Source organism: Lepisosteus oculatus, chromosome 14 (genome assembly GCF_040954835.1).
Source record: "Lepisosteus oculatus isolate fLepOcu1 chromosome 14, fLepOcu1.hap2, whole genome shotgun sequence".
Lineage (NCBI taxonomy): Eukaryota > Metazoa > Chordata > Actinopteri > Semionotiformes > Lepisosteidae > Lepisosteus > Lepisosteus oculatus.
The window spans coordinates 40,215,605-40,241,006 of NC_090709.1; the positions used below are offsets into that span (position 1 = coordinate 40,215,605).

General features: G+C 47.3%; 2 protein-coding genes and 1 long non-coding RNA gene across 7 annotated transcripts; 1 reads left to right on the forward strand and 2 right to left on the reverse strand.

Moving 5' to 3' along the window:
• Window positions 1-183: 183 nt before the first annotated feature.
• Window positions 184-23,115, reverse strand: LOC107076051 (uncharacterized). Of its 4 annotated transcripts, XM_069197890.1 has the most exons (6): window positions 22,778-23,115; window positions 4,727-5,077; window positions 3,556-3,711; window positions 2,201-2,268; window positions 1,469-1,671; window positions 184-403 (listed from the first exon to the last, which is right to left on the reverse strand). In XM_069197890.1, the coding sequence occupies exons 1-5, from the start codon at window positions 22,818-22,820 to the stop codon at window positions 1,507-1,509; spliced, it is 783 nt and encodes a 260-aa protein (XP_069053991.1). In that variant the 5' UTR covers window positions 22,821-23,115; the 3' UTR covers window positions 184-403; window positions 1,469-1,506. The 4 variants fall into 4 exon arrangements, with proteins under 4 accessions (XP_069053991.1, XP_069053989.1, XP_069053992.1 ...); XM_069197888.1 differs by lacking the exon at window positions 184-403 and having other exon boundaries at window positions 965-1,671; window positions 22,778-23,113; XM_069197891.1 differs by lacking the exons at window positions 184-403; window positions 22,778-23,115 and adding an exon at window positions 6,388-7,301 and having other exon boundaries at window positions 965-1,671.
• Window positions 8,123-15,151, forward strand: LOC138242408 (uncharacterized). 2 transcript variants are annotated; one of them, XM_069197881.1, is made up of 8 exons: window positions 8,124-8,300; window positions 10,013-10,072; window positions 10,292-10,467; window positions 11,200-11,259; window positions 11,621-11,941; window positions 13,260-13,517; window positions 14,166-14,210; window positions 14,659-15,151. In XM_069197881.1, the coding sequence occupies exons 4-8, from the start codon at window positions 11,214-11,216 to the stop codon at window positions 15,087-15,089; spliced, it is 1,101 nt and encodes a 366-aa protein (XP_069053982.1). In that variant the 5' UTR covers window positions 8,124-8,300; window positions 10,013-10,072; window positions 10,292-10,467; window positions 11,200-11,213; the 3' UTR covers window positions 15,090-15,151. The 2 variants fall into 2 exon arrangements, with proteins under 2 accessions (XP_069053981.1, XP_069053982.1); XM_069197880.1 differs by lacking the exon at window positions 10,292-10,467 and having other exon boundaries at window positions 8,123-8,300.
• LOC138242410 (uncharacterized) lies at window positions 11,946-15,953 on the reverse strand. The gene is made up of 2 exons (XR_011191554.1): window positions 15,747-15,953; window positions 11,946-14,900 (listed from the first exon to the last, which is right to left on the reverse strand). It is a non-coding gene; the product is annotated as an uncharacterized lncRNA (long non-coding RNA).
• Window positions 23,116-25,402: the final 2,287 nt, after the last annotated feature.

The following is a 25,402-nucleotide window of genomic DNA, read 5'->3' on the forward strand; positions in this document are numbered from 1 at the left end:
TAGACGAACCAGCTCTGGGTGGTCAGAGTGGGCAGCAGGAAAAAAAAACCTCTGAGCCCCGATGAGCTGACCTCGAATTTAAATGAGACTAAAGCAGCCTTTTTGTCACTGCTTTTTGTTTTTGGTGCAAATTAATATTTGAACATGAACCTAAAAAGAAAAGCAACACGACTTCTGTTGGCTCCCTTTTTTTTTCTATTCCCCAAAAAGAACAGGGTGACATCAATTCAATTTCGTCGGGTCCTTTGAAGAACAAGACCCTTCTGCATCTGTCCACATTGGCTACAGCGAAGACATCTGCACGCCTCCTGGGTCTCGGGTTCGATTCCCGGGCTGAGACGCGCTGTCTGTGTGGAGTTTGCATGTTCTTCCCTCCTAAATTCCAGACACGTCGGGCGTGGGTCTGTGTCACATAAACCAGTTGCGAACGGGCTCATTAAACAGTCCCCCCACTCATCCCTAACGCTTTCGGGTCAGAAGACAGAATTCGCTTCAGACAATCAGCTAATTACTGATCACTAATTTATGTAATACCGTGAGCACTGCTGGTTGCCAGAACTTGCCTGAGGCGGGTTGCTGTTGTTGTTGTTGTTGTTATTGAGGAATCACTATTTCAGAAACAGGAAGTGAAACTCTTGACACAAAAACTGAACAGCAGCAGCAATTGTGCACCGACAGCTTCGCCACTCGAGTCTTTTCACGACAAATTGCCGACACGGGTGGAGGAATGCTGGCTCTCCAACGCTGCACAATTAATCGCAATTATGTCCCTGTTTCCACACGTAAACTGGAAGCGAAAACGGAACCCAATTTGTTCCTCACGGTAGAAATGCATGCATTGTACACCCAGTATAACCGAACAAATGTCATATAATTACATCACGAATTTCCAGCCCCAAAATCACACGGTTCAATGAGAAAAAAATATATAAACATGTGAAATTAAGATAGTCAATTCATATAGTTGGTTATTTTATGATTAAGTATATAAGCTGTTTATTACTGTATAAAATTCGCTACAGCATACAACATTCGTCGTGTACAACTGACCTACAGTACCTCTTTAGGCTAGCGTTGGGTAGGCTAAACATTGCTTTTCTTAAACTTCAGTCCTGTTTAACATTTCATACATATTTGTGTTATTTTCCGCTTAACGCGCGGAGAGTCTCGTATTTCTGATTTTACAGACACAAAATTCCTCTTCAGCAGATTTCGTCTGTTGAATCCGAAGCCCGTTAAACCGACGGTTTACTGTGAAAACTGCTCACCCGCCCTGAGGGTTTCTATTTTGATCGAGAAAGGTACCGAACTGTTATCGAAATGAACATTTTGATGACTGATTAACTGCGGAAGACCTTTCACAAAAGCCCTGCACATGTCTTAACTGGGAAAATACTCTGTTTAATTGTTTCATCTCGGGTTGAGCCAAACACGGAAGACTGCTGTCCCACCGCCGGTATCAACAGACCTGTTTCAGAAAACTCCTGGGGAAAAGCTCGTCTAAAGTCAGTAACCGAGACGCGCCGTTGTCCTCTTGCCCGCCTGCCCGGTTCGGGCGCGGCCGATGTCCGAGTAGGTGCAGGACTCCGGGCTCTGGACCGGACTTCTCCTGCTGCGGTTCGGCGCGGCTCGGATGTCCAGGGTGGCGTACTGGACCTCTGTCTCCTCGTCCTGGGAAAAGCCAACACGAAGCTCACCGGACAGCTGAGCACGGCTCCGGGCTTCGAACTGCGGCAACTTTCGATACGCACGTTTTAATGACTCTTTACTGTCATTTAACGAACACCTGACAGCAACTTCTCAAACGGGAGCGCAGACTGCTGGCTTGCACTCACTTCACTGACAGGAAAAGGGCCAGCGGGCTCGGTTCCGAGGTATCGCACAGTACTACTGCAGCCCTACAGATCTCCAGCGTCCAGTACTGAGCAAACACACATATCAATCACAATAAAAGACTGAATCCTTAACCGTACCTTTCTCAACAGACGGAATATTTAGATGGTTTCGGTTCCATTGGACTCTCTGCTCTGTTTTCCACTGTGTTCTACAGTACGTACCAGAACACATTTTTTTTTTCTGGCACATGTCCTGGCCATGTTCCGGCACGTGTTCCTGGAGTGTGTTGTTCTATGGAGTGTGTCATGGAAATGTACTTCGGCATGTTGTGGGAATGATATTTGCTCCGAGAGAGACAGGGTACCTGCTGGCGGTCCTGCTCTCCTCTCCTGCTCCTCCTGCTCTGCGGGGGGTCTGTAGTGTGTCTGGCCCCTGGGTTGGCAGAGAAGGAAGAAACAGACACCTGCTGTCACACACTGCTGCGATCAGGCAGGAGCAGCACAAGGAGACAGACTAGACTCAGTCAGGGAATCATGATTCCCTTTGGGATCAATAAAGTCTTATCTATCTATCTAGGTAGTCTGCATTGTCTGCTATACACCACAATTTATAACAGGACAATAGTTCTATGAAAAAGACAGCAGTGCAGAGTTTAATCAGAAATAAACACTGCAGATTGTTCATATTGTCCCCAGACGTGTGAGCTACTGTACATGTGTACTTGTAAAGGTATTTAATCAAGTCTGGACACCCCCTGCTGTTTATCACCTATACATGTATAAGGGAATCATCTACCTGACTAAAGGTAAGCACTGAGCAAAGTTATTATATCAACAAATACTGTCGGTGTCTCACTGAGCCCTGTCGCTGTCTCACTGAGCATTGCCACCATATTACTGAGCACTGTCGCTGTCTCACTGAGCACTGTCGCTGTCTCACTGAGCACTGCCACCATATTACTGAGCACTGTCGCTGTCTCACTGAGCACTGTCGCTGTCTCACTGAGCACTGCCACCATATTACTGAGCACTGTCGCTGTCTCACTGAGCACTGCCACCATATTACTGAGCACTGTTGCTGTCTCACTGAGCACTGCCACCATATTACTGAGCACTGTCGCTGTCTCACTGAGCACTGTCGCTGTCTCACTGAGCACTGCCACTATATTACTGAGCACTACTGCTGTCTCACTGAGCACTGCCACCATATTACTGAGCACTGTCGCTGTCTCACTGAGCACTGTCGCTGTCTCACTGAGCACTGCCACCATATTACTGAGCACTGTCGCTGTCTCACTGAGCACTGTCGCTGTCTCACTGAGCACTGCCACCATATTACTGAGCACTGTCGCCGTCTCACTGAGCACTGTCGCTGTCTAACTGAGCACTGCCACCATATTACTGAGCACTGTCGCTGTCTCACTGAGCACTGTCGCTGTCTCACTGAGCACTGCCACCATATTACTGAGCACTGTCGCTGTCTCACTGAGCACTGTCGCTGTCTCACTGAGCACTGCTACAATATTACTGAGCACTGTCGCTGTCTCACTGAGCACTGCTACAATATTACTGAGCACTGTCATTATCACAGGTTTCCTGGCAGTCCAGATTGGCCTGTACTTCGTGTCTGTATGTGACTCCCCTTATCACACTAGAAGCAGGAAGAAGCGCTTCAGGCAGGAGGCAGCGACTGTATCCGACACCATCAATATCATCTTGCCTTTCCGGTGACAGAGGCAGCAGACGCAGGCGGAGGAGACCAGGGCCGAGAGCAGGGCGCAGACTGGAGGGACCCACACCAGCAGGGTACAGCACTCACGGTGGGGTTCAGTCCTACAGGTGGCATTTTCAGACATGTTGTTCAGTTGCTCTGGCGCTACAACAAAAATGTTGTAAAGATCAGAAGATTGCTAGAAGACCGCAGATTATTCTCACCATTCCATCCATCTCTTATCAAAGAGCCCCTTGTTGTCACAGTAAAACCCAGAACCTCTCCTGGAAACCCTGGGCTCAAGACAGGGCAGAGACAGAGAGAACAGGACTGTTCTCCTGGTACACAGGACACCAGAGCCAGTCCATCACAGGACGTCACTACACCAGAACTTCAGAACAGTTACAAGCTGTCCTGACAGGAAACAGGAACAGTCCATCACAGGACACACACACACTCACACAGCCTGGACAGCACACCAGTCCATCACAGGACACACACACACACCCTGGACAGCACACCAGTCCATCACAGGACACAAACTCTCACACACCCTGTACAGGACACCAGTCCATCACAGGACACACACACACACTCACACACCCTGTACAGGACACCAGTCCATCACAGGACACACACACACACTCACACACCCTGGACAGGACACCAGTCCATCACAGGACACACACACACACTCATACACCCTGGACAGGACACCAGTCCATCACAGGACACACACACTCACACACCCTGGACAGGACACCAGTCCATCACAGGACACACACACACTCACACACCCTGGACAGGACACCAGTCCATCACAGGACACACACACACACTCCCACACCCTGGACAGGACACCAGTCCATCACAGGACACACACACACACTCCCACACCCTGGACAGGACACCAGTCCATCACAGGACACACACACACACTCCCACACCCTGGACAGGACACCAGTCCATCACAGGACACACACACACACTCACACACCCTGGACAGGACACCAGTCCATCACAGGACACACACACACACACTCACACCCTGGACAGGACACCAGTCCATCACAGGACACACACACTCACTCACACACCCTGGACAGGACACCAGTCCATCACAGGACACACACACACACACTCACACTCTGGACAGGACACTTAACAAAACTGTTCTCACCTCCTCCATGGAGCCTCAGCCTGGTGCCTTTTCCTATCTGTACCTCTCCCCTCTCTCTGGTGGTGCAGTAATACAGCCCCTGGTCTGTCTCTGTGACCCCCTCAATCCTCAGACTGGAGGAGTTAGTGGAGGGGTTCAGCACCAGGCTGAAGCGAGAGTCCGGTCTATTCTTGTAGTCAAAAGGCTCAGTCTGCTGCTCCACGTGGTTCTTACTGGCTAAAATCCTCAGAGCCAGGGTCTCCTTACGCTGCAGAAACCAGGTGGTCTCGTGTCGGAGCTCGAGGTCACAGGGCAGGGTGACTGTGTCCCCCAGACTGACTGCTCCAGAGACCACAGCCCACACAGCAGCGCCTGCAGAGAATTCGGAAAGGACTTTATGCTGGTCTGGAAAGCATAGAAAATCATACTACATCATCGTAAGGCCTATTGGAGACTTTTTACATTCAGAATTAAAACAGTTTTCAAATTATAGCGAGTTGTGTTCCTATTGAAAATTGCAGAGCTACTTACAATGGCTAGTCGGTAATTATTAGTTGAACAAAGTCTGGCACTTTGCAAATACTGTAAGTAGGCAGTATGGCTTTTGGGGTCTGAAGCAGGAGGTGTCAGAAAAGTTACCGCAGGGATAACTGGCCAAGCGTTCATAGCGACGTCGCTCTTCGATCCTTCGATGTCGGCTCTTCCGATCATTGTGAAGCAGAATTCACCACCAAGCGCTGGATTGTTCACTAATAGCGAACGTGAGCTGGGTTTAGACCGCCGTGAGACAGGTTAGTTTCGCCCTACTGATGATGTGTTGTTGAGAGTAGCGGGGCACCCCGAGCGAGTAAGCACAGAGTATGTTCATGTTAGTATTTCCGTACAGTGTAGTTAGATCTTCTGTTGCAGTCAAGCGGGGTCTGTTTTTGTACTTGAGCAATACTGTGGTAATTGTAATTAAGCTCGACAAACAGGGGGTTGCTTTGGAAATGTGAACACACACACAGACACACACACACACAGATACACACACACACGGTCTCTCAGCCCCTGTCCGCCGTCCAGCTCTGAACACCCGCACGAAATTTCATCTTTCCTCCTGTTCCGACTCCTTTATCAGTTCAACTGGGTGTAATTTGTATTACCCACCTTAGCAATTCTATTCGATGCCTTTATTTCTATTTTAATATGAAAATGTAGTTTTATACATTCGGCTTGAAAAACATGGATTGGCTGTACTAATGTCAGATCGGTGATAATAAATGTCATTTCTTCATGGATCGTGAGGACTGTAAAAACATCTCCTGAGAACAGGCAATCATGTCTTGAAAAACACTAGTCTTAAAGCAAAATAAAATAATAATAATAATAATAATAATAATAATAATAATAATAATGATATTTTCAAAATGACGAAGCAGTTTATTTTTATCCTAAAATAAAGGATAAAATAAACTGGATTGTTAATTATAACGTTAAAGTTGATATCGCGGTGGAAAAGCAAAATACTTTTTTTTTTTATTAATTCAAGAGCAACATGCGCCAACCGAAATCTTGAACTTAAATTGAACTAAAATTGCTTATTTCGCGCTCCTGACATTCTGACTGGGTCGTCTTATTAATAACATAGATCATAGCAGGTTGCAATAAAGGAAGAAAGGAAGAAAAAGCGAGTTACCCACAGGGTAAGAGCAGTAGAGTCTGTGCCTCCATGTCACGGCGCTGTGTCGTGTGTCTGTTGGGCGATAGAACTGGAAGAGTTTCTAACTTCCCACTTCGTGTACCTGTGTCGCGCTGTTATTGGCGAGGGGCCACTAAGATTGTATCAGGTGACCAAGAGACAAGTGATCTCTTCTCACACCAGGGCAGCTCTCTTTTTTACAATGTATTGTGAGAAAATCAATAGCACACTGCATTGTGACGGCCCAAATTAGCCGTAAATACACTACGTGATTCCTTTTTCTTGTGTTCCTGATGCTGATGCTCGGGTAAGGACGTCATTTTTTGAGTCAACTTAGTTGTTTCTTGTACTTGCCAGTGTAGTAGAACTGAATTCAATACCTTCACAATAGCTTCATTCCATTCATTATACGAAATGCTAAACAGTGGCCCCTTAGGTCGCTTTTGGTGATCACTGAACATTCAAAATGAAGTAATTCTTTCACGTGTGATTGTGCGGGGAGAGACTCTGAGGAGCGATCACTCTCACCTTTGAAGAATTAAGACTAAAAAATGTTTCTGTGTTGTTCAGCGCCAGCCGAGGCTCGAAAATAAAACACGGTCATCGTTGAACCTTCAGAGACGGATCAATATTTCCGCCGCCCCGCCTTTCTCCTTATTCCAGTAAGTACTGGTGTCGCTGGTGTGATACCGAGGAAATACTGCATTTCCAGTTGCGACATTCTGCAAAATAATATTGTAATGCTTCGGGGTTCACGTCGGCCCCCCACCTTCGGGGACTCGAACCCGGGTCTCCGGCGTCACTCAGGAGGGACCCAGCCTCTTGAGCCAAAAGACAATCTCCCGTCAGCCCAGCGGCTGTGGCCCTGCTCTTACAGGGGAGGGCGGTGACGTCACCGCGCTGGTAAGCCGGCTCGCACAACCCGCAATGGTGGCCGTATGCGTTGCACTATCTCGAACCCCTGACCCACCTCAGGGAGCTCAAGGGGTTTAAAAATGTTTTAAAAACATTAAAACATTTTAGCGTCCCCCCACAGATCCCGGCCCAGCTCAGGAGCGACAGCTGCAAGATCAGTGTGACGTCCAGCCCAGGAAAACACCCGAGCCGCGCAGGCGCGTTGGAAGAACGGTTTTCTCTCGTTTTTTTTTTAATGATTTTTGTTTTTTAATTAAACGTATAGAATTTACAAATACAACTACAACCAGAGGATCAGAAACAGGTAGAAGAGAAAAAAAAAACAATAGAAAAAAAAGCCTTTAACCACCAGAGGTAATGTTGAAAATCATGTGATCAAATTGTATTTTTTTTACATAGATCATGTTTTCCTTGCTTGATTATTTCTCATTTATATAATTTAAATAGTGTTTCAACACGCATGCGTTTCCTGTATAAAATAAAACCCAGCGCTCACTTTAAAAAAAAAAAACGCTTTTCTTTTTACAGCATTTCGAGAACCTCTGGTATTCCTGAAAAAGACATACACAAAAGCAGATAACTAACTCTAAGATTGTCTAAATCATTGAGTTTTTCAAGAACCAGAGCTATAACAGTCCTTAATACACAACTACAGCATTCCAAACCAACACTAAACAAACACTAGTATATACTGCTCTAACAAATAAAACCAAACATAATCATCAACTCCAAGAAGTGTTTCTCTCTGCGCCTCCGCGCTCAGCACCGCCCCCTGAGCGGGGAAGTCCCCGGTTAGTCACCGGTTTCACTGTCCCAGAAGGAGTCCGGACCACTGCGGGCGACAGCAGGATTTCAAGTACTGGAAATTAGAGAATAATAAAAAGAAAAAGAACTCGGGATGATGAATTTAAAGTAAAGGCGAGTTTTCTCGTTTTTCTCGGCAAAACAAGCCATACAGCTTTATACACATGTACAGTTCTGGAGAGTGAGACACAGAGGGTGAGTTATTTAATTATAATAATAATAATATTTCCTTTCTCGCGCTGATCTGGGCTGACTTGAGAATAGTACCTGCATATTCGTTTTGGTTTTGGGAAAGTAGCTATATTTTTTTAGATGTACTTCGCTCCTTGTGGTTGAACGGGCGCTGTAAATTGTACAAAACTTTCAGTTTCACTTTGACTTACTTCCCTGTTCGTAGCACGACTCGCCATTTTACAACGACACCATCAGTTAATCGCGGTTGATCGTTTCACTAAATTGTTTTCAAATGTGATATATCACAAATTCGGTTTTAAGGGACAATAAAAAACGTCCTGTAATTATTTAGGTAAAATTATACGCAGCTAACTAAACTAAACGGTAAGGGCATAAGGTTACAAATGAAAAGTGGTCATAAGCTAACTACCAGAGTTAGCAAGTTGATCCCAGAATCTCACCCGGCTGTGTCTTGATGGTATCAGCTTCAACAGCAGGGCCGGGCAGCTTGTTCCCCACCCCCACCCCCCTCTGTGTACAGAAGAGCCCCCTGTCCTGACTGGAGGAGCTCACCCAGCTGTGTCTGGAGAGAAGCCAGGGTATCGGCTTCAACCACAGGGCTGGGCAGCTTGTTCCCCACCCCCACCCCCCTCTGTGTACAGTAGAGCCTCCTGTCCTGACTGGAGGAGCTCACCCAGCTGTGTCTGGAGAGAAGCCAGGGTATCGGCTTCAACAGCAGGGCTGGGTAGCTTGTTCCCCACCCCCACCCCTCTCTGTGTACAGAAGAGCCTCCTGTCCTGACTGGAGGAGCTCACCCAGCTGTGTCTGGAGAGAAGCCAGGGTATCGGCTTCAGCCACAGGGCTGGGCAGCTTGTTCCCCACCCCCACCCCCCCTCTGTGTACAGAAGAGCCTCCTGTCCTGACTGGAGGAGCTCACCCAGCTGTGTCTGGAGAGAAGCCAGGGCTTCAACCACAGGGCTGGGATGCTTGTTCCCCACCCCCGCCCCCCTCTGTGTACAGAAGAGCCTCACACTTCTTAATCCCTCAACACTTGCAGTTGTTTCCTCGTGTTCTACATTCACTGCTATGCATGGGGTTTATCAGAATTTCTATCAAAACACCTTCTGTGAAACGGAAGACACTTGGTTTCTTGAATCTGTGTATGACATTTCCTTTAGACCTGGATTTAATATTTTACTATTAATTATCCAACACAAATAAAGAACTAAATAATTCACAGTAACAAAGAGAAGTTATAGATGTAAAAAAAATCAGTAGGTTCCATAATACTCTCAGGTTATCATGATGGATAATTAATCAATCTACACTGCCTGCAGTAATGGTGATTTGCAGGCCTACTTCAGTGTCATGTATTTACTGTGGATAATCGTGGCAGGACCATTAAAATGGAGTTCAGTAGGATCAGATGTTTCAGTTGCTGTCCCCCACTCTTGGGGTGTCACCCTGTGCACCCCGAGGTCTGTGAGAGATCTGAAGGCTCAGGTTACAGTACAGCACACAGCCCTGAGATTCACTTATTCCACACCAGCGGCCCCGATGGATATATTGTATAAGATATTAAATATTATAAAATGTAACACTGTCTATAGGTGACAGAAAAAATGCATCACACAGAAACCCATCATTTAACAGAAGTCAGTGTTTTTATATCACGTTTGAAGACAGTCTTCAGGCAGTGAAGCACTGAACTCTAAAACAGCTCTGTGTTCTAGGGTCTGGCTGGACGATGTGGAGGGTGTTGACTCTGCTCTGTGTCTCCTGCTGTCCTGGGGGTAAGTAGAGTCACACAGAGCTGAGAGCTCAGGTCTCAAGGCCTGTGTGTGTGTGTGTGTGTGTGTGTGTGTGTATCTAGTTGTGTTGCTGTGTCTCTCTCTCTCTAGTGTGTGTCTGTGAGGGGGTGTCTAGTTGTGTTGCTGTGTCTCTCTCTCCAGTGTGCATCTGTGAGGGTGTGTATGTGTGTATAATGCTGTATTGTGTCCCTGTCTCCTCAGCGCTCCCACTATCGGTGCGTCTGGGTGACTCGGTCACTCTGCCCTGTGATGGGACCAGGGCTACTGGAATCCCTGAGGAGCAGCTCAGAATCCGCTGGCAGACTCCAGACAGATCAGTGCTTGGTGTCTCCAGTTGGAAACAGTATCCTGGCCCTGACTATAAGAGCAGAGCTGAGGTGTGAGCTGAGTGTACAGAAGAGCCTCACACTTCTTAATCCCTCAACACTTGCAGTTGTTTCCTCGTGTTCTTCATTCACTGCTATGCATGGGGTTTATCAGGATTTCTATCAAAACACCTTCTGTGAAACTGAAGACACTTGGTTTCTTGAATCTGTGTATGACATTTCCTTTAGACCTGGATTTAATATTTTACTATTAATTATCCAACACAAATAAAGAACTAAATAATTCGCAGTAACAAAGAGAAGTTATAGATGTAAAAAAAATCAGTAGGTTCCATAATACTCTCAGGTTATCATGATGGATAATTAATCAATCTACACTGCCTGCAGTAATGGTGATTTGCAGGCCTACTTCAGTGTCATGTATTTACTGTGGATAATCGTGGTAGGACCATTAAAATGGAGTTCAGTAGGATCAGATGTTTCAGTTGCTGTCCCCCACTCCCGGGGTGTCACCCTGTGCACCCCGAGGTCTGTGAGAGATCTGAAGGCTCAGGTTACAGTACAGCACACAGCCCTGAGATTCACTTATTCCACACCAGCGGCCCCGATGGATATATTGTATAAGATATTAAATATTATAAAATGTAACACTGTCTATAGGTGACAGAAAAAATGCATCACACAGAAACCCATCATTTAACAGAAGTCAGTGTTTTTATATCACGTTTGAAGACAGGCTTCAGGCAGTGAAGCACTGAACTCTAAAACAGCTCTGTGTTCTAGGGTCTGGCTGGACGATGTGGAGGGTGTTGACTCTGCTCTGTGTCTCCTGCTGTACTCGGGGTAAGTAGAGTCACACAGAGCTGAGAGCTCAGGTCTCAAGTCCTGTGTGTGTGTGTGTGTGTGTGTGTGTGTCAAGTTGTGTTGTTGTGTCTCTCTCTCTCCAGTGTGTCTCTGTGAGGGGGTGTCTAGTTGTGTTGCTGTGTGTCTCTCTCTCTCTCCAGTGTGTGTCTGTGAGGGGGTGTCTAGTTGTGTTCCTGTGTCTCTCTCTCCAGTGTGTGTCTGTGAGGGGGTGTCTAGTTGTGTTGCTGTGTGTCTGTGAGGGGGTGTCTAGTTGTGTTGCTGTGTCTCAGTCTCTCTCCAGTGTGCATCTGTGAGGGTGTGTATGTGTGTATAATGCTGTATTGTGTCTCTGTCTCCTCAGCGCTCCCACTATCGGTGCCTCTGGGTGACTCGGTCACTCTGGCCTGTGATGGGACCAGGGCTACTGGAATCCCTGAGGAGCAGCTCATTATCCGTTGGCAGACTCCTGACAGACCAGTGCTTGATGTCTCCAGTGGGAAACAGGATCCTGGCCCTGACTATAAGGGCAGAGCTGAGGTGTCCAGAGAGAAGATCAGACAGGGGAACTTCTCTCTCACCCTCCACAACACAAAGCTCTCAGATGAAGACTACTACGAGTGTTATTACAGAGGGAACCATGATCAACTGCAGTTTCTCAATGATGTTCGACTCACTGTGACAGGTAACACATTCCAATACTTATCTTTAATAACACGAATCACCTTTTGAACATACAGGCTCACGTCATACAATAAATCTTGAAACCACAGCTCACATTTTTGTGAGGCCGTGAGGATGAGGATGAGGCTGCCCGACAGTTTGCCCCACTGCACCCAGTCCTCATCAATCCAATTAAACATCCTGTTTGAGCCCCGAAACAGCCCTGGACCAGTGCTCTGGTCTTAAGGTACCCGAGACATTGCTGCTCCCAGCTCTGCTCTTGGAGATCTGTAGAAACCCCAAACCTGTCGATTGGACCACAGTATAGCACAGTGCCCCTGCAAATTCATTCATTCCACTGCCGATACAGGAACAACAAACTTTAAACAACCACTTCCAGTTTAGTAACATTTCTTTTTCTTAAAGATATTCTAAAAAAATCATACAGTAATCTTATACAGAATTGCACACTGTCCCTTCATCACTTCCTGAATCAGTTACTGAAACAGTTTTATGTGGTTACACAACTCGCAAACAAGAGAGAAACATGTGGCTCATCTAGTTCATTTAAGGTGCACAGTGGTCAGCATTGCTGGGGCTCTGGGTTTGATTCCAGATCTGTATTTTAGAAAACAGAATTCCACCTGCTTGGCCTGCAGGACTTTGAAGATTTAAACATTTAAACCTGCAGGTATCTTTCCTGGATGTGCAGGGAAACAAGACCGATCACATAAATCGTATGTTCTGAGGTACAGATAATGTCAACAAATGTTCCATCCAGTTGTAGGCACCAACTCCATGGGTACTGTGTGCTCATGCGCCCTGAAAACATTGATTACATTACTGCTAAACAGGAGCACATTTGAACTTTGTACATAATAGGGAGGTACCATAGTTAATTAGCAAAGTCCTAACATGTCCGTGCCCTCCCTAATGGAATTATTAATCAGTTGATTGTTATTTTAACAAATGATCAATTATAGACAACTGAAGTGTGAGTCTCTGCAGGACAACACTTGCCAAACAAGAAAACCCAATATTTCAAAAAGGAATAGAGTTGTAATTCAGAAAACTTGCCCCTTTAAAAAAAAAAAACAAATCCTGGTTTCAGCACCTAATTTGTCTTTTAACATGATGAGAAAGCAGTCATCCTACGAGCGAAACGATGGCAAAGGATGTTGAGGTTTCGTTAACCTGACTAGATTTAGAGCCCAATAATTCAAAAGGCCACAGCCTCCTCTATATCCAACCTCTTCTATCCTTGTCCTCTGGGATGTGACCCTCTTCTCTGTTCTGTGAAGCGAGATGAATCCCATGGTGACTCCGTCTGTCTCTTTCAGTTCGGACAGAAAACCGCAGTGCAGTGTCTGGAGGAGATCTCTCAGTCCCTGTGTTTGATGACGATGAGGTGGAGGTGCTGTTTCACAACACTGTGGTTTATCCAAAGAGCTCAGACATGCAAAATGAGCATGTCTCAGTGCAGGAGGGATACCTGATCATACACAGAGTCACACAGGCTGATCAGGGCATCTACACTGTGAGAGACAGGAGAACCAAGAAGGCCGTCAGTGTCATCACTGTCACTGTCACTGTCAAAGGTGAGGAGAGCTCCTACACTCTCATTTCTCCTGTTCCTCAGCTTTGAGCTCTTAAATTACAACGGAGACAGAGTTGAACAGAGTATATCAAATAAAGTCAGGGTCCTGTCTACAGTTGAGAATGAAAATGTTATATTGGGGTGTTGAAAGACTCGAGGTTGACTCAAAATCTTAGGTGCAACAGAGAGATATTGAATACAGTTCAGAGAAGGACTCTCATCGATTTTAATCCAAAACTCTACCGTCTCTGTATGTCCAGAATTAGGCCCTTTTCGTGTCAGAACTAAAACACATGACTAGTGATAACGAAGAATAAAGAAATATCCTTTAACCAAATACAGTAACATGACTTTTAAGCTGCATTCAGCATCCTGGGGTTTGGAAAGGCTCTTCATAAATAAGATTTAGTGGTAGTAGCAGTAGTAGTCCCATGTTTGTGAAATGTAAACTCCAAACATCACTAATCAGTCCAATTATGGTTATTGACTCTTAGAACAGAATTCAGAAAGATGTGCAGCTTCTCAACTTCTGCTAGCTGATCTGCTAGATCTTCAAGAACTTGAAACTATTTCCTCCTTTTACACTCATATCTTGAAATAAAGTGAAAACAGAAAATAATCAATTTATCTTTCTTCTGTTCATATTTAGTGTCAGACAACTCAGACAAACAAAATCTACATCATGGTGATAAAGGTAATTTTTCATTTTTTCCCCCAATTTAAGCCTTATTGCAAAATTAGGTACTGGTTTGTAGAAGGGTTTCCTTCCAGTCCAGCAGGAAAGTCCTGTTACAATAGGAGCTCCAGTCCAAGTCCAGTAGAACAGTCTGTTACAATAGGAGCTCCAGTCCCAGTGCAGTAGAACAGTCTGTTACAGTAGAAGCTCCAGTCCCAGTCCAGTAGACCAGTCTGTTACAATAGGAGCTCCAGTCCCAGTGCAGTAGACCAGTCTGTTACAATAGGAGCTCCAGTCCCAGTCCAGTAGACCAGTCTGTTACAATAGGAGCTCCAGTCCCAGTGCAGTAGACCAGTCTGTTACAATAGGAGCTCCAGTCCCAGTGCAGTAGAACAGTCTGTTACAATAGGAGCTCCAGTCCCAGTGCAGTAGACCAGTCTGTTACTGTTGCTGTGTTTCCCTGCAGACTCTGACCAGGGAGACAGGTCTACTGGTGTGACAGGAGGTGTCCTGGGAGCTGCAGTAGTTCTGGCAGCAGCAGCAGGATTTGGGATCTGGTGGTGTATGAGGAGGAGGAAGTGGCAGTATGGATCATCACTAGGAGGACACAAGGATGAGGGAGCCCCAGAGTCTGATCCTCTTCATACTACAGCACCAGGACCATCTGACCCCAGTGTGGACACTGCCCAGCACACAGACCCTCCAGTTCTGGGAGAGAGGAGCAGTGTGAGTTATTACACTGAGGACAGACAGGAATCCAGACACTCGGGTCTCCTGGAGGGACTCATTCCTGCTCAGTGTGTCTGTCAGACTCCGTCAGCTCTGTCACTGGTACTGCAGCCCAGTTCACACAGGGAACCCACCCAGAACCCGGGCCATTCTGTGCTCTTTAACTGAGGACATAAATGTGTTTTTGTACTGTACTGCTTTGGCCTTATAAAGTTCATTTAATATATTTAGCAAGTGTCTTTAGTCAGTCAAAAAAGCTCCTAATTCAATCCCAGATGTATTGAAATAAACATCTTCAATATATAGAGAACATGTATTAGAATTCATATTAATTAAATACAGTTATTTTATAACGATCATCACGCACAGTTACACCCCTGAAACATCCGGTGGTGGTTATATTAATTGCAGACTTATATTAAAAAAGAGACAAATACTGATATTTGTTTTAAAGAAAAATATGTTATGTTAAGCTTGAGCCCCATCGAAAACAATACTAAAATATCGTTTGTAATACATTTAATTATTATAACGGCACGTGGTCTGGGAAGAATCCTATGTTTGAGCATATTTAAGTGGATGTAAACGACTCTTTCTACAGACGAACAAGTAATAGGTTTATTCCATGCTGAAAGTGGCGCGGACGTCATCTTTATATAATTTGTTAAAACTTTTTTCAGGATGTGAATGTATTTTGTTATATGTACCCCTGACGATGTTTTGAAATGTTATATGGACTCTTGCTTGTATTGTACTTTTCGTTATTGTTTATGCATGAATATTTTTTCTCGGTGATGTTCGGTCAGCGAGAGTCCGGATACTCACTGCTCACGCCGGTCAGCCGCCTCCGAGGTTCAACTTCGGCGCCTCAAACACACCCGTCTGTTGAAAACCCGGCTACTTCATGGCCCACGGCGAGGTCAGACCCCAGTTAAGAGTCTTCAGGTCTCAGCTGAGACTCTTGTTATTATTATTAATTATAACGTGTCTATGAACACATGATCTATGAGCACCGGCGAGGGATTGTGACGTCAGAGGAGTCTGGCGAGCACAAGGGGGCGGAGCTAATGGGCTTTTCGGTGCCCGATTGGATTACTTTTGTTTACGTAATCAGCGCAGCGCCAGTGACCGAAGTCAACAAGAAGTAGTGGCAAGTATTAATCGCAGGTAACCAGTGGTTATAAATGTAATATTAACCCATCATAGCAATTAACGGCCCCCTTATGATGACCTCCATACCTAACGTAGGCTTTCCCAAGACCGTGTTCTAATTCATTTATTCAATAGGTCTAATAAATGGTTTAACAATATTGGATTTCAATGTGATCTTTGACCACAGACTGACACCTGTGAAAGCTGAAGGATTCAGCACTGCCTTAGACTCTACTTTGTACGATTAATGTACTTACACAGCATAGGAAAGTAAAATGTCCCAAACAAGTGGCTGTACAGACGAGCCCCCTGTCTGTCCTGACTGGAGGAGCTCACCCAGCTGTGTCTGGAGAGAAGCCAGGGTATCGACTTCAAGCAGAGGGCTGGGCAGCTTGTTCCCCACCCCCACCCCCCTCTGTGTACAGAAGAGCCCTTCATTTTACTTTTCATTGACCTGTGTGTTCATTACGCAAAGTGTCTGTTCCTCCGATCCCACTGTTACCAGTTTTAAACTGGAGCAGGAACGGACAGCCCTGCTGTAAGGAAAACCAGTTTCCTGTTGCAGTGGTGTTGTTGGGCCAGTAGGTGGCTCTCTACGCCAAGCAACACCGATGGACTGATGAGCTGGGTTGTCCCGTCAGTAAGAGTGCTCATGACTTGAGAGATTTGTGAGTGGCAAAAGTAGACGCCAGTATCTTGCTTTTATTTTTGAGACAAGTGTCTAAAAAATAAATAAATTACAATGTAGAAAATAAGGCAGATGGGCCAAATATAGGCAGCCCAGAGTTCACGTCTCATTTGCTAACTCAATTCACAGTACTGTACTCTCAGCTCTTACAGGTGATGCTCTGATTTACTGCAAACTGTGTGTGTGTGTGTGTGTGAGAATGTGTGTGTGCATTTGTGAGTCTGTGTGTGTTGTGCGTATGTGAATGTGCGTGTATGTTCATTTGTGTGTGTGTGTGAGTATATGAGTCTGTGCATTAGTGTGTGCAAGTGTTCGAGTGTGTGTGTGTGCACGCGCCTGCGTGTGTGTGTGAGTGATTGTATGAGTGTGTGTGAATGTGTGTGTAAGTGTACTGTATAAGTATTGTATGTGTGTTTGTGAGTGGTGTAAGTGTATGAGTGTGTGCGTGTGAATCTGTGTGGGCATTTGTGAGTCTGTGTGCATTGTGCATATGTGAACGTGTGTGTTTGTTCATTTGTGTGTGCGTTTATGAGTGTGTGTGTGTGAGAATATGAGTCTGTGCATTAGTGTGTGCAAGTGTTCGAGTGTGTGTGTGTGCACTTGCGAGTGTATGCGAGTGTGTGTGTGTGGCCTCTATCTGCGTCACCTGCAGGGCTGACAGAGCTGAGCTACTGCACAGGATACAGGCTGTGGCTTCCTGTCAGTGCAGAAGTACATCACGCAGGGGGTCTGCAAAGCACCTCCGTGTGCTGTGTTGAATTCGCTTCTCATTTCGGTTTGCTGGCGAATGTAGACAATCCACACATCAGCAGCTTCCAAACTACTGCATTCCCGGTGTGGACAAACATCGCAGAACAATCAGGTTAAGTCTGACTGAATCTCCTGATTCAAGCGATATCTGTGTCCAGAGGGCTGGGATCTTTCCCGAACAGTAACATTAAAATTAATAAACACAGTGCAAGAGGAAGATACTGCAGGTGAAATTACAAATTTAATGATGACAAGAAGAAGATCTGAAGTTGTGTGACATAAATTAAATACATTTTGAACAACCACTGAACATTCGTTCAACAATTATTGAATAGTCATCCAACTTTTTTTTCCATTTCCGGGTTGACAAGGACCAAGAGTCTATCCCAGCAAGCAACAGGCACAAGGCAGGGTACACCCTGGACAGGACAGCAGTCCATCACAGGACACACACACACACACACACCCTGTACAGGACACCAGTCCATCACAGGACACACACACACACACACACACTCACACACCCTGGACAGGACACCAGTCCATCACAGGACACACACACACACACACACACCTGGACAGGACACCAGTCCATCACAGGACACACACACACACACACACACACACACACACACACTCACACCCTGGACAGGACACCAGTCCATCACAGGAGACGCACACACTCACACCCTGGACAGGACACCAGTCCATCACAGGACACACACACACACGCACACACCCTGGATAGGACACCAGTCCATTGCAGGACACACACACACACTCACACACCCTGGACAGGACACCAGTCCATCGCAGGACACACACACTCACACACCCTGGACAGGACACCAGTTCATCACAGGACACACACACTCACACACCCTGGACAGGACAGCAGTCCATCACAGGACACACGCACGCACGCACGCACCCTGGACAGGACACCAGTCCATCACAGGACACACTCACACACCCTGGACAGGACACCAGTCCATCACAGGACACACTCACACACCCTGGACAGGACACCAGTCCATCACAGGACACACACACACTCACACACACTGGACAGGACACCAGTTCACCACAGGACACACTCACACACCCTGGACAGGACACCAGTCCCTCACAGGACACACACACACACACACACACACTCTGGACAGGACACCAGTCCATCACAGGACACACACACACCCTGGACAGGACACCAGTCCCTCACAGGACACACACACACACACTCTGGACAGGACACCAGTCCATCACAGGACACACACACACCCTGGACAGGACACCAGTCCCTCACAGGACACACACACACACACACTCTGGACAGGACACCAGTCCATCACAGGACACACACACACCCTGGACAGGACACCAGTCCATCACAGGACACACACACACCCTGGACAGGACACCAGTCCATCACAGGACACTGACCAGGGAGGAACATGCAGACTCCTGCACCACCAGCTCGTCCAAGCTTTGGTCAGCACTTTAAACAACACGTTTTCCTTCAGATCTTTCGGTCCATTTCCCCTCCACTGCCCAGCACAAACAAGATACGGATTAGGAAACACAAATGAGCCGGAAACAAGACAAGCCAATGAAGCTGGGACGTACAAGCGCGTTGGGCTGCATTTCCCCTCAGATCTGCAGGTGTGCCTGGTCCACCCGCGGGGGAGCATCAAGAGCAGAGCAGTGAGGTGGGGCAGGGCGCGACCACTCTTCTATTCATATCCCCCCGAAGCCCCAGCCTCAGAGAGCTTCCTGTGAAACAGCACAGCGGGCGCGGGCAGGCAGAGAGGCGGGAGGAGAGGGGGATGACAAGCGCCGCTTCACCCTGACAGGTTCCGGGCTCGCGGCCGGGGGAGAAGATCGCTCCGCCCGCTTCCGGCCTCTCGGTCCCCGGCCGGCCTCATGATCTCGTACACGTCCTGCTGCCGTCCCTTCCCCTGGGGACACACACACAGAGGCTGGGCTCAGGAGACGAGCGAGGAAGACGCGGCGTGTCCCGTCTTGTGCCTCTGCAGAACATTAATGCTGGGATTCTCATAGCCCTCCGGTCGGCGTCCCTGCCGCTGAAAGCAGACAGAGGCTTGCGATGTCCGGGTCACAGTATCCCACTGCGAACTGTGAGCTGTAACCGCCAGACAATTCTAGGACCTCCGAGACAGAATGAGCAGAAGCCCAAGGACTGATCTAGGAGACACTGTACGAGGATGGGGTTTCTGTGTGCTGCTGACAGCTGCCATCAGTTATTACTGTGAAACAGGCCTCTCTCTGTGCTCACTGTGACACACCTGGGGTCTGAAGAATTTATTCCAGAAGACCAGTACTGCAACATGTGCTTGAACTGCTTTGGTATCACTTAACATCCAAATGCCGAAACAGATGCGCAAGATATTCTAATTTTGCATTCTGCCACTTATGAAGGACAACTCAAAAACAAAATACCTGCACGAGGCTTCTGTCTCCTTTTCTGTCCTGTGGCCGGCCTGGAAATTAAAACAAAACCTCATAAGACTGGACATAATTCCTCCATTCCTCTCTCTGCAACGTACACACAGTTACCTGTCTGTCTCAGCTGTGTGTAAAATACTGCTCCCGCTGTCAGTGTTTCACCCCACTGTCAGATCAGGAGCCCTTGGAGGCTAATAATTAAGCAATAAACAGGTCTCATGGCAAAGAATCCCAAAGAATTCACCTAGTTTCAATATTACAACTGCAGCAATAGGTTCTAAAATGATTTGATAAACATAATTTCTGCATACCATATCATAAAATTAATTTTTAAAGATTCCAACATATAGGAAGGGATCCACTTGAATCCCTTACAACCCCACCTGGGAGACACACAGCGATCATTGTGCACCAGTAACCCCACCTGGGAGACGCACAGCGATCATTGTGCACCAGTAACCCCACCTGGGAGACACACAGCGGTCGTTCTGCACCAGTGACCCCACCTGGGAGACACACAGTAATCATTCTGCACCAGTAACCCCACCTGGGAGACACACAGCGATCATTGTGCACCAGTAACCCCACCTGGGAGACGCACAGCGATCATTGTGCACCAGTAACCCCACCTGGGAGACGCACAGCGATCAATCTGCACCAGTAACCCCACCTGGGAGAGCTTGTCTATTAAACTAGTTTGTTTATTAAAAGCAGCAGCGAAAAGGCTACTTTCTTATTTTATTTTTTTATTACACCAAAGACAAAAAAAGGTGTGCACAAAAGTACTTCTTGAAGGTTTGCAGCTATCAGCATCCAAGCTTCTTCGCAGTCTCAGCTCTCACAGAGCTGTGGTGTGCTTAGAGGTCAAACCTCACACACGTACCGAACAAGAGCACCAACTCATACAGAGAGAACTGCATTCTGGAAATGACCAGCAGCTGTGACCTGTCACCGGCCCTGGTCACCTTACTGAAGCACTCAACTGGAAATTCTTGTCAAGAGCGCCACCTACTGGTCGACCAACAGCATATAATTATATTTTTCTGAAATCACTGTTAGCATTGCGCACGGACAGTGTGCAGAGTGAACGCATACCTGGTCTGTCAAAGAGACAGAAGACGAAGCACGATGTCATCAGGGTGGAGAGAGGAGGAGCAACGATCAGGATGATCAGGCATGACCAGCCGATTCCAGAGGGATGTTCGCCATTTTCCTTCGATGATAATTCTAAAAAGAATTTTTGACTGTTTTTCAGATTTTTATTTTAAATTATTAAATTAGCAAATTATTTTCTTAATTTACGTATTGTTTTATTTTTTTACATTGATATCAGACTGGTGAGGTCAGTAAGCAGGTTGTTCTCTCCTACACTGATCCTCAGTCTGGTTCTGTTTCCGATGTGAATCTCTCTCTCTGCAGTACAGATCATCCCTCTTCACAAATAAACTGTTCTCACCTTCTCCATGGAGCCTCAGCCTGGTGCCTTTTCCTATCTGTACCTCTCCCCTCTCTCTGGTGGTGCAGTAGTACAGTCCCTGGTCTGTCTCTGTGACCCCCTCAATCCTCAGACTGGAGGAGTTAGTGGAGGGGTTCAGCACCAGGCTGAAGCGAGAGTCCGGTCTTATCACGTAGTAAAAAGGCTCAGTCTGCTGCTCCACTTGGTTCTTACTGGCTATAATCCTCAGAGCCAGGGTCTCGTTACGCTGCAGAAACCAGGTGGTCTCGTGTCGGAGCTCGAGGTCACAGGGCAGGGTGACTGTGTCCCCCAGACTGACTGCTCCAGAGACCACAGCCCACACAGCAGCGCCTGCAGAGGTTCGAGAAAGGAGAGCATTTGGCTACTCGGCAGAGAAAATGGCGTTGCATGATCCCGAACATTCTTCTAGGGAGGGGAAAGTGGGAAAACTGCTTTCAGCCCAGAATCGGCACAGATTCTGCTGAACTCAACAGGACACCCAGCTGAGTTCATATAATGCCTTGCGAAAGGATTCTGACCCTGGCAAAGATTCCACGCTGTGTTACTTTAAAGTTCGCAGTGATGACACTTCAAAGTAGCAATACAAATTTGTTGCAAAAAACGTCCACCTCCACACGTTCAAAGCAAAACAGAAACAGAGGGAAGTAAGTAGATCATCCATAGGAAAGAAGAAAAGGAAAAGTCACGACTGCTTAAGTATTCCAAACCTTCGTTTTGCACTGGCCAGACGCAATTAATTCCAGGTGCACAAAACTATTTTAACACGTCGCACAAACGGTTGAGTGGCCTCTGTCGGTTTGCGTCAATTGAGTTTCTCACGATTTCTGAATGAACACACGTTTATTCATCTCTACTTCAAGGACCTAAATGTGAAAGCCAGCGAAAAAGCTAAATAAATCGAATACGCTTTGCAGCACAGAGGATTCTCCGATCATTTCGGGAGGCAGCTTAAAGTTGGCTACAGCTGTTCTTCCTGCATGAACTGTGAACAGTACATCTTTAGTAATAAAGTATTAAGCTGCACAGAGAAATTAAGAGCCCATATTGCACTTTAATGTCTCTGTGCATTTTCTCTCCCTTTAGGGAAATCTTGAAATCCCACTATCTTGCAGAACGGCCTGGTTACAACGTCGCCAGACACCACACTTTTCACACAGAATGAAAAGCGCCAAGAACTTCTCTCCCCCTGCCCAAGCCTGGAGATTTCCAAAGTCATGTTTTAAGTGTTCGAGTCTCCCTCATCATATCAGCCCTTGTCGTTGATACAGACGCTCCTGAAATAAATGTCATGACAGGACACCTTTGATGATTTAAGGTACTCACTGGCGGAGAGGAACAGAGCAAGGGGGCTGCACGGCGCCGACATCGAGCCCCGCCGTCTCGCTGGTGTGAGAGTGAGATAGAGAAGAGGCGTCGCTGCTCGGGGGGGCAGAATGAACTTGAACTTGGTCAGGAGTCACAGCTGTGTGGGTAGAGAGGACTGACCAATAGGCAGCAGCTCCTTCAGACCTGTCCCCTCAGTGAGCCACTCCTGACATCTCGCAGAAGACACCAGGAGGAGGGAGAACCTCCAGAACCAGGAGACCCCCGGACTAACTGGACAAGGTCTCTCCAGAACCAGGGTCACAGACCCCCTGGACTAACTGGACTGGACCTCTCCAGAACCAGGAGACCCCTGGACTAACTGGACAATGTCTCTCCAGAACCAGGGACACAGACCCCCTGGACTAACTGGACTGGATCTCTCCAGAACCAGCAGGCGCCTTTACTAACTGGACTGGGGCTCTCCAGAACCAGCAGACCCCTGGACTAACTGGACAAGGTCTCTACAGAACCAGGGTCACAGACCCCCTGGACTAACTGGACTGGACCTCTCCAGAACCAGGAGACCCCCGGACTAACTGGACAAAGTCTCTCAAGAACCAGGGTCACAGACCCCCTGGACTAACTGGACTGGACCTCTCCAGAACCAGGAGACCCCCGGACTAACTGGACAATGTCTCTCCAGAACCAGGGACACAGACCCCCTGGACCAACTGGACTGGACCTCTCCAGAACCAGGAGACCCCCGGACTAACTGGACAAGGTCTCTCCAGAACCAGGGTCACAGACCCCCTGGACCAACTGGACTGGACCTCTCCAGAACCAGGAGACCCCTGGACTAACTGGACAATGTCTGTCCAGAACCAGGGACACAGACCCCCTGGACCAACTGGACTGGACCTCTCCAGAACCAGGAGACCCCTGGACTAACTGGACAATGTCTGTCCAGAACCAGGGACACAGACCCCCTGGACCAACTGGACTGGACCTCTCCAGAACCAGGAGACCCCTGGACTAACTAGACAATGTCTCTCCAAAACCAGGGTCACAGACCCCCTGGACTAACTGGACTGTACCTCTCCAGAACCAGCAGGCGCCTTTACTAACTGGACTGGGGCTCTCCAGAACCAGGAGACCCCCTGAGTAACTGGACCGGACCTCTCCAGAACCAGAGTCATAGACCCCTGGACTAACTGGACCGGGACTCTCCAAAAACCGAGACCCCCTGAGTAACTGGACTGGACCTGTTCTAACTGGACCGGACCTCTCCAGAACCAGAGTCATAGACCCCTGGACTAACTGGACAGCCGCTCACTCAGGGCAAGTTGTATCGGACGCAGAAGTTCACATACGGCTTGAAAACACGAAAAAAAGGCCAGGAGTCCCATCCTGGGAGACAGCTGTCCTGCCACTGAAAGCGCAGTGGCAGGTGCACACAAGCAGTAGGCGTTTCATGGGCACAACAGACCAGACCGAGTTTCAAATGAAAACTATTTTTAAAGGCTGACTTCCGCTCATGAGAGGAAGAGGAAACCCCAACCGAAGATGAAGGCCGTTCGCGTTCGGCAAATGGGCGGTTCACTTCCTTTCGAATAAGCCCATTAGAAATGCATTTCTTAAACTTATCGAAGCCTGAAGGCACGTTACCGTTAAAAACGCTAATTCGCATTGAATTTTGAATGTTTCCCACTTATGCAATTGTAAAGAAAGAGAATATGAAACTTAATATTTCATATTCCTCACTTTACCGAAGCAGCTGAACGCTTGGTAACCGTGGGAACCGACTCTGGGAAGAGTCCTGCGTTTGAACAGTGCGACGTAGATGTAAAGGCGTGTTTACAGACGACTTCGAAATGTAAAAACGTGAACGCTGTGCGGACCTCGTTTTTATTTACTCTGTTTAAACTTTTGTCATGGCGTGCGTATCCCTGCCGACGTTATTGACATGTTACATGTTACTCCTGTCTGTGTTACATCTTTTTCTGTTGTTAAAATAAAAAAAACAAAACAAGAATCCTAGCACGAATCAAACACGATCGATACAATAACCAGATTAGGTCCTCGACGGTCTGCACTCTAAAACAGAGAATTCCTCGGGCGATAGAGCTGGTTTATAAAGTCAGGCCAGTCTGTTCTTGGCTATTTAAGCATATATGCTGTCCCCTAGTGACCAAACTGAGCTACTGCAGCGTGGGTTTCTTTGCCGCTGGATGACAATAGTAGCTCTTCCCAGGTCAAGGGGGATCCCCTCCACCACCCCCAGTGTGTACCCCTCCTGGGTGATGCGCCAGTCCGCTCAGGACACAGCAGCTCTCAGTGGGGAGGAGAGCAGAGGGATGGAGCCAGTTCAGAGAGGGGGGTTTATTAGGAGGCCATGATGGGTCAAGACCAGGGGGGTATTTGACCAGGACACTGGGGTAACACCCCTACTCTTCTCCAGAGACACCCCGGGATTGTTAATGAGCACAGAGAGTCAGGACCTCGGTTTGACGTCTCATCCGAAGGACGGCGCCTGTTTACAGTCCAGTGTCCCCCGTCACTATACTGGGGCATCAGGACCCACACAGACCGCAGGGTGAGAGCGCCCCCTGCTGGCCCCACTCACACCTCCTTAATAAGCTTCAA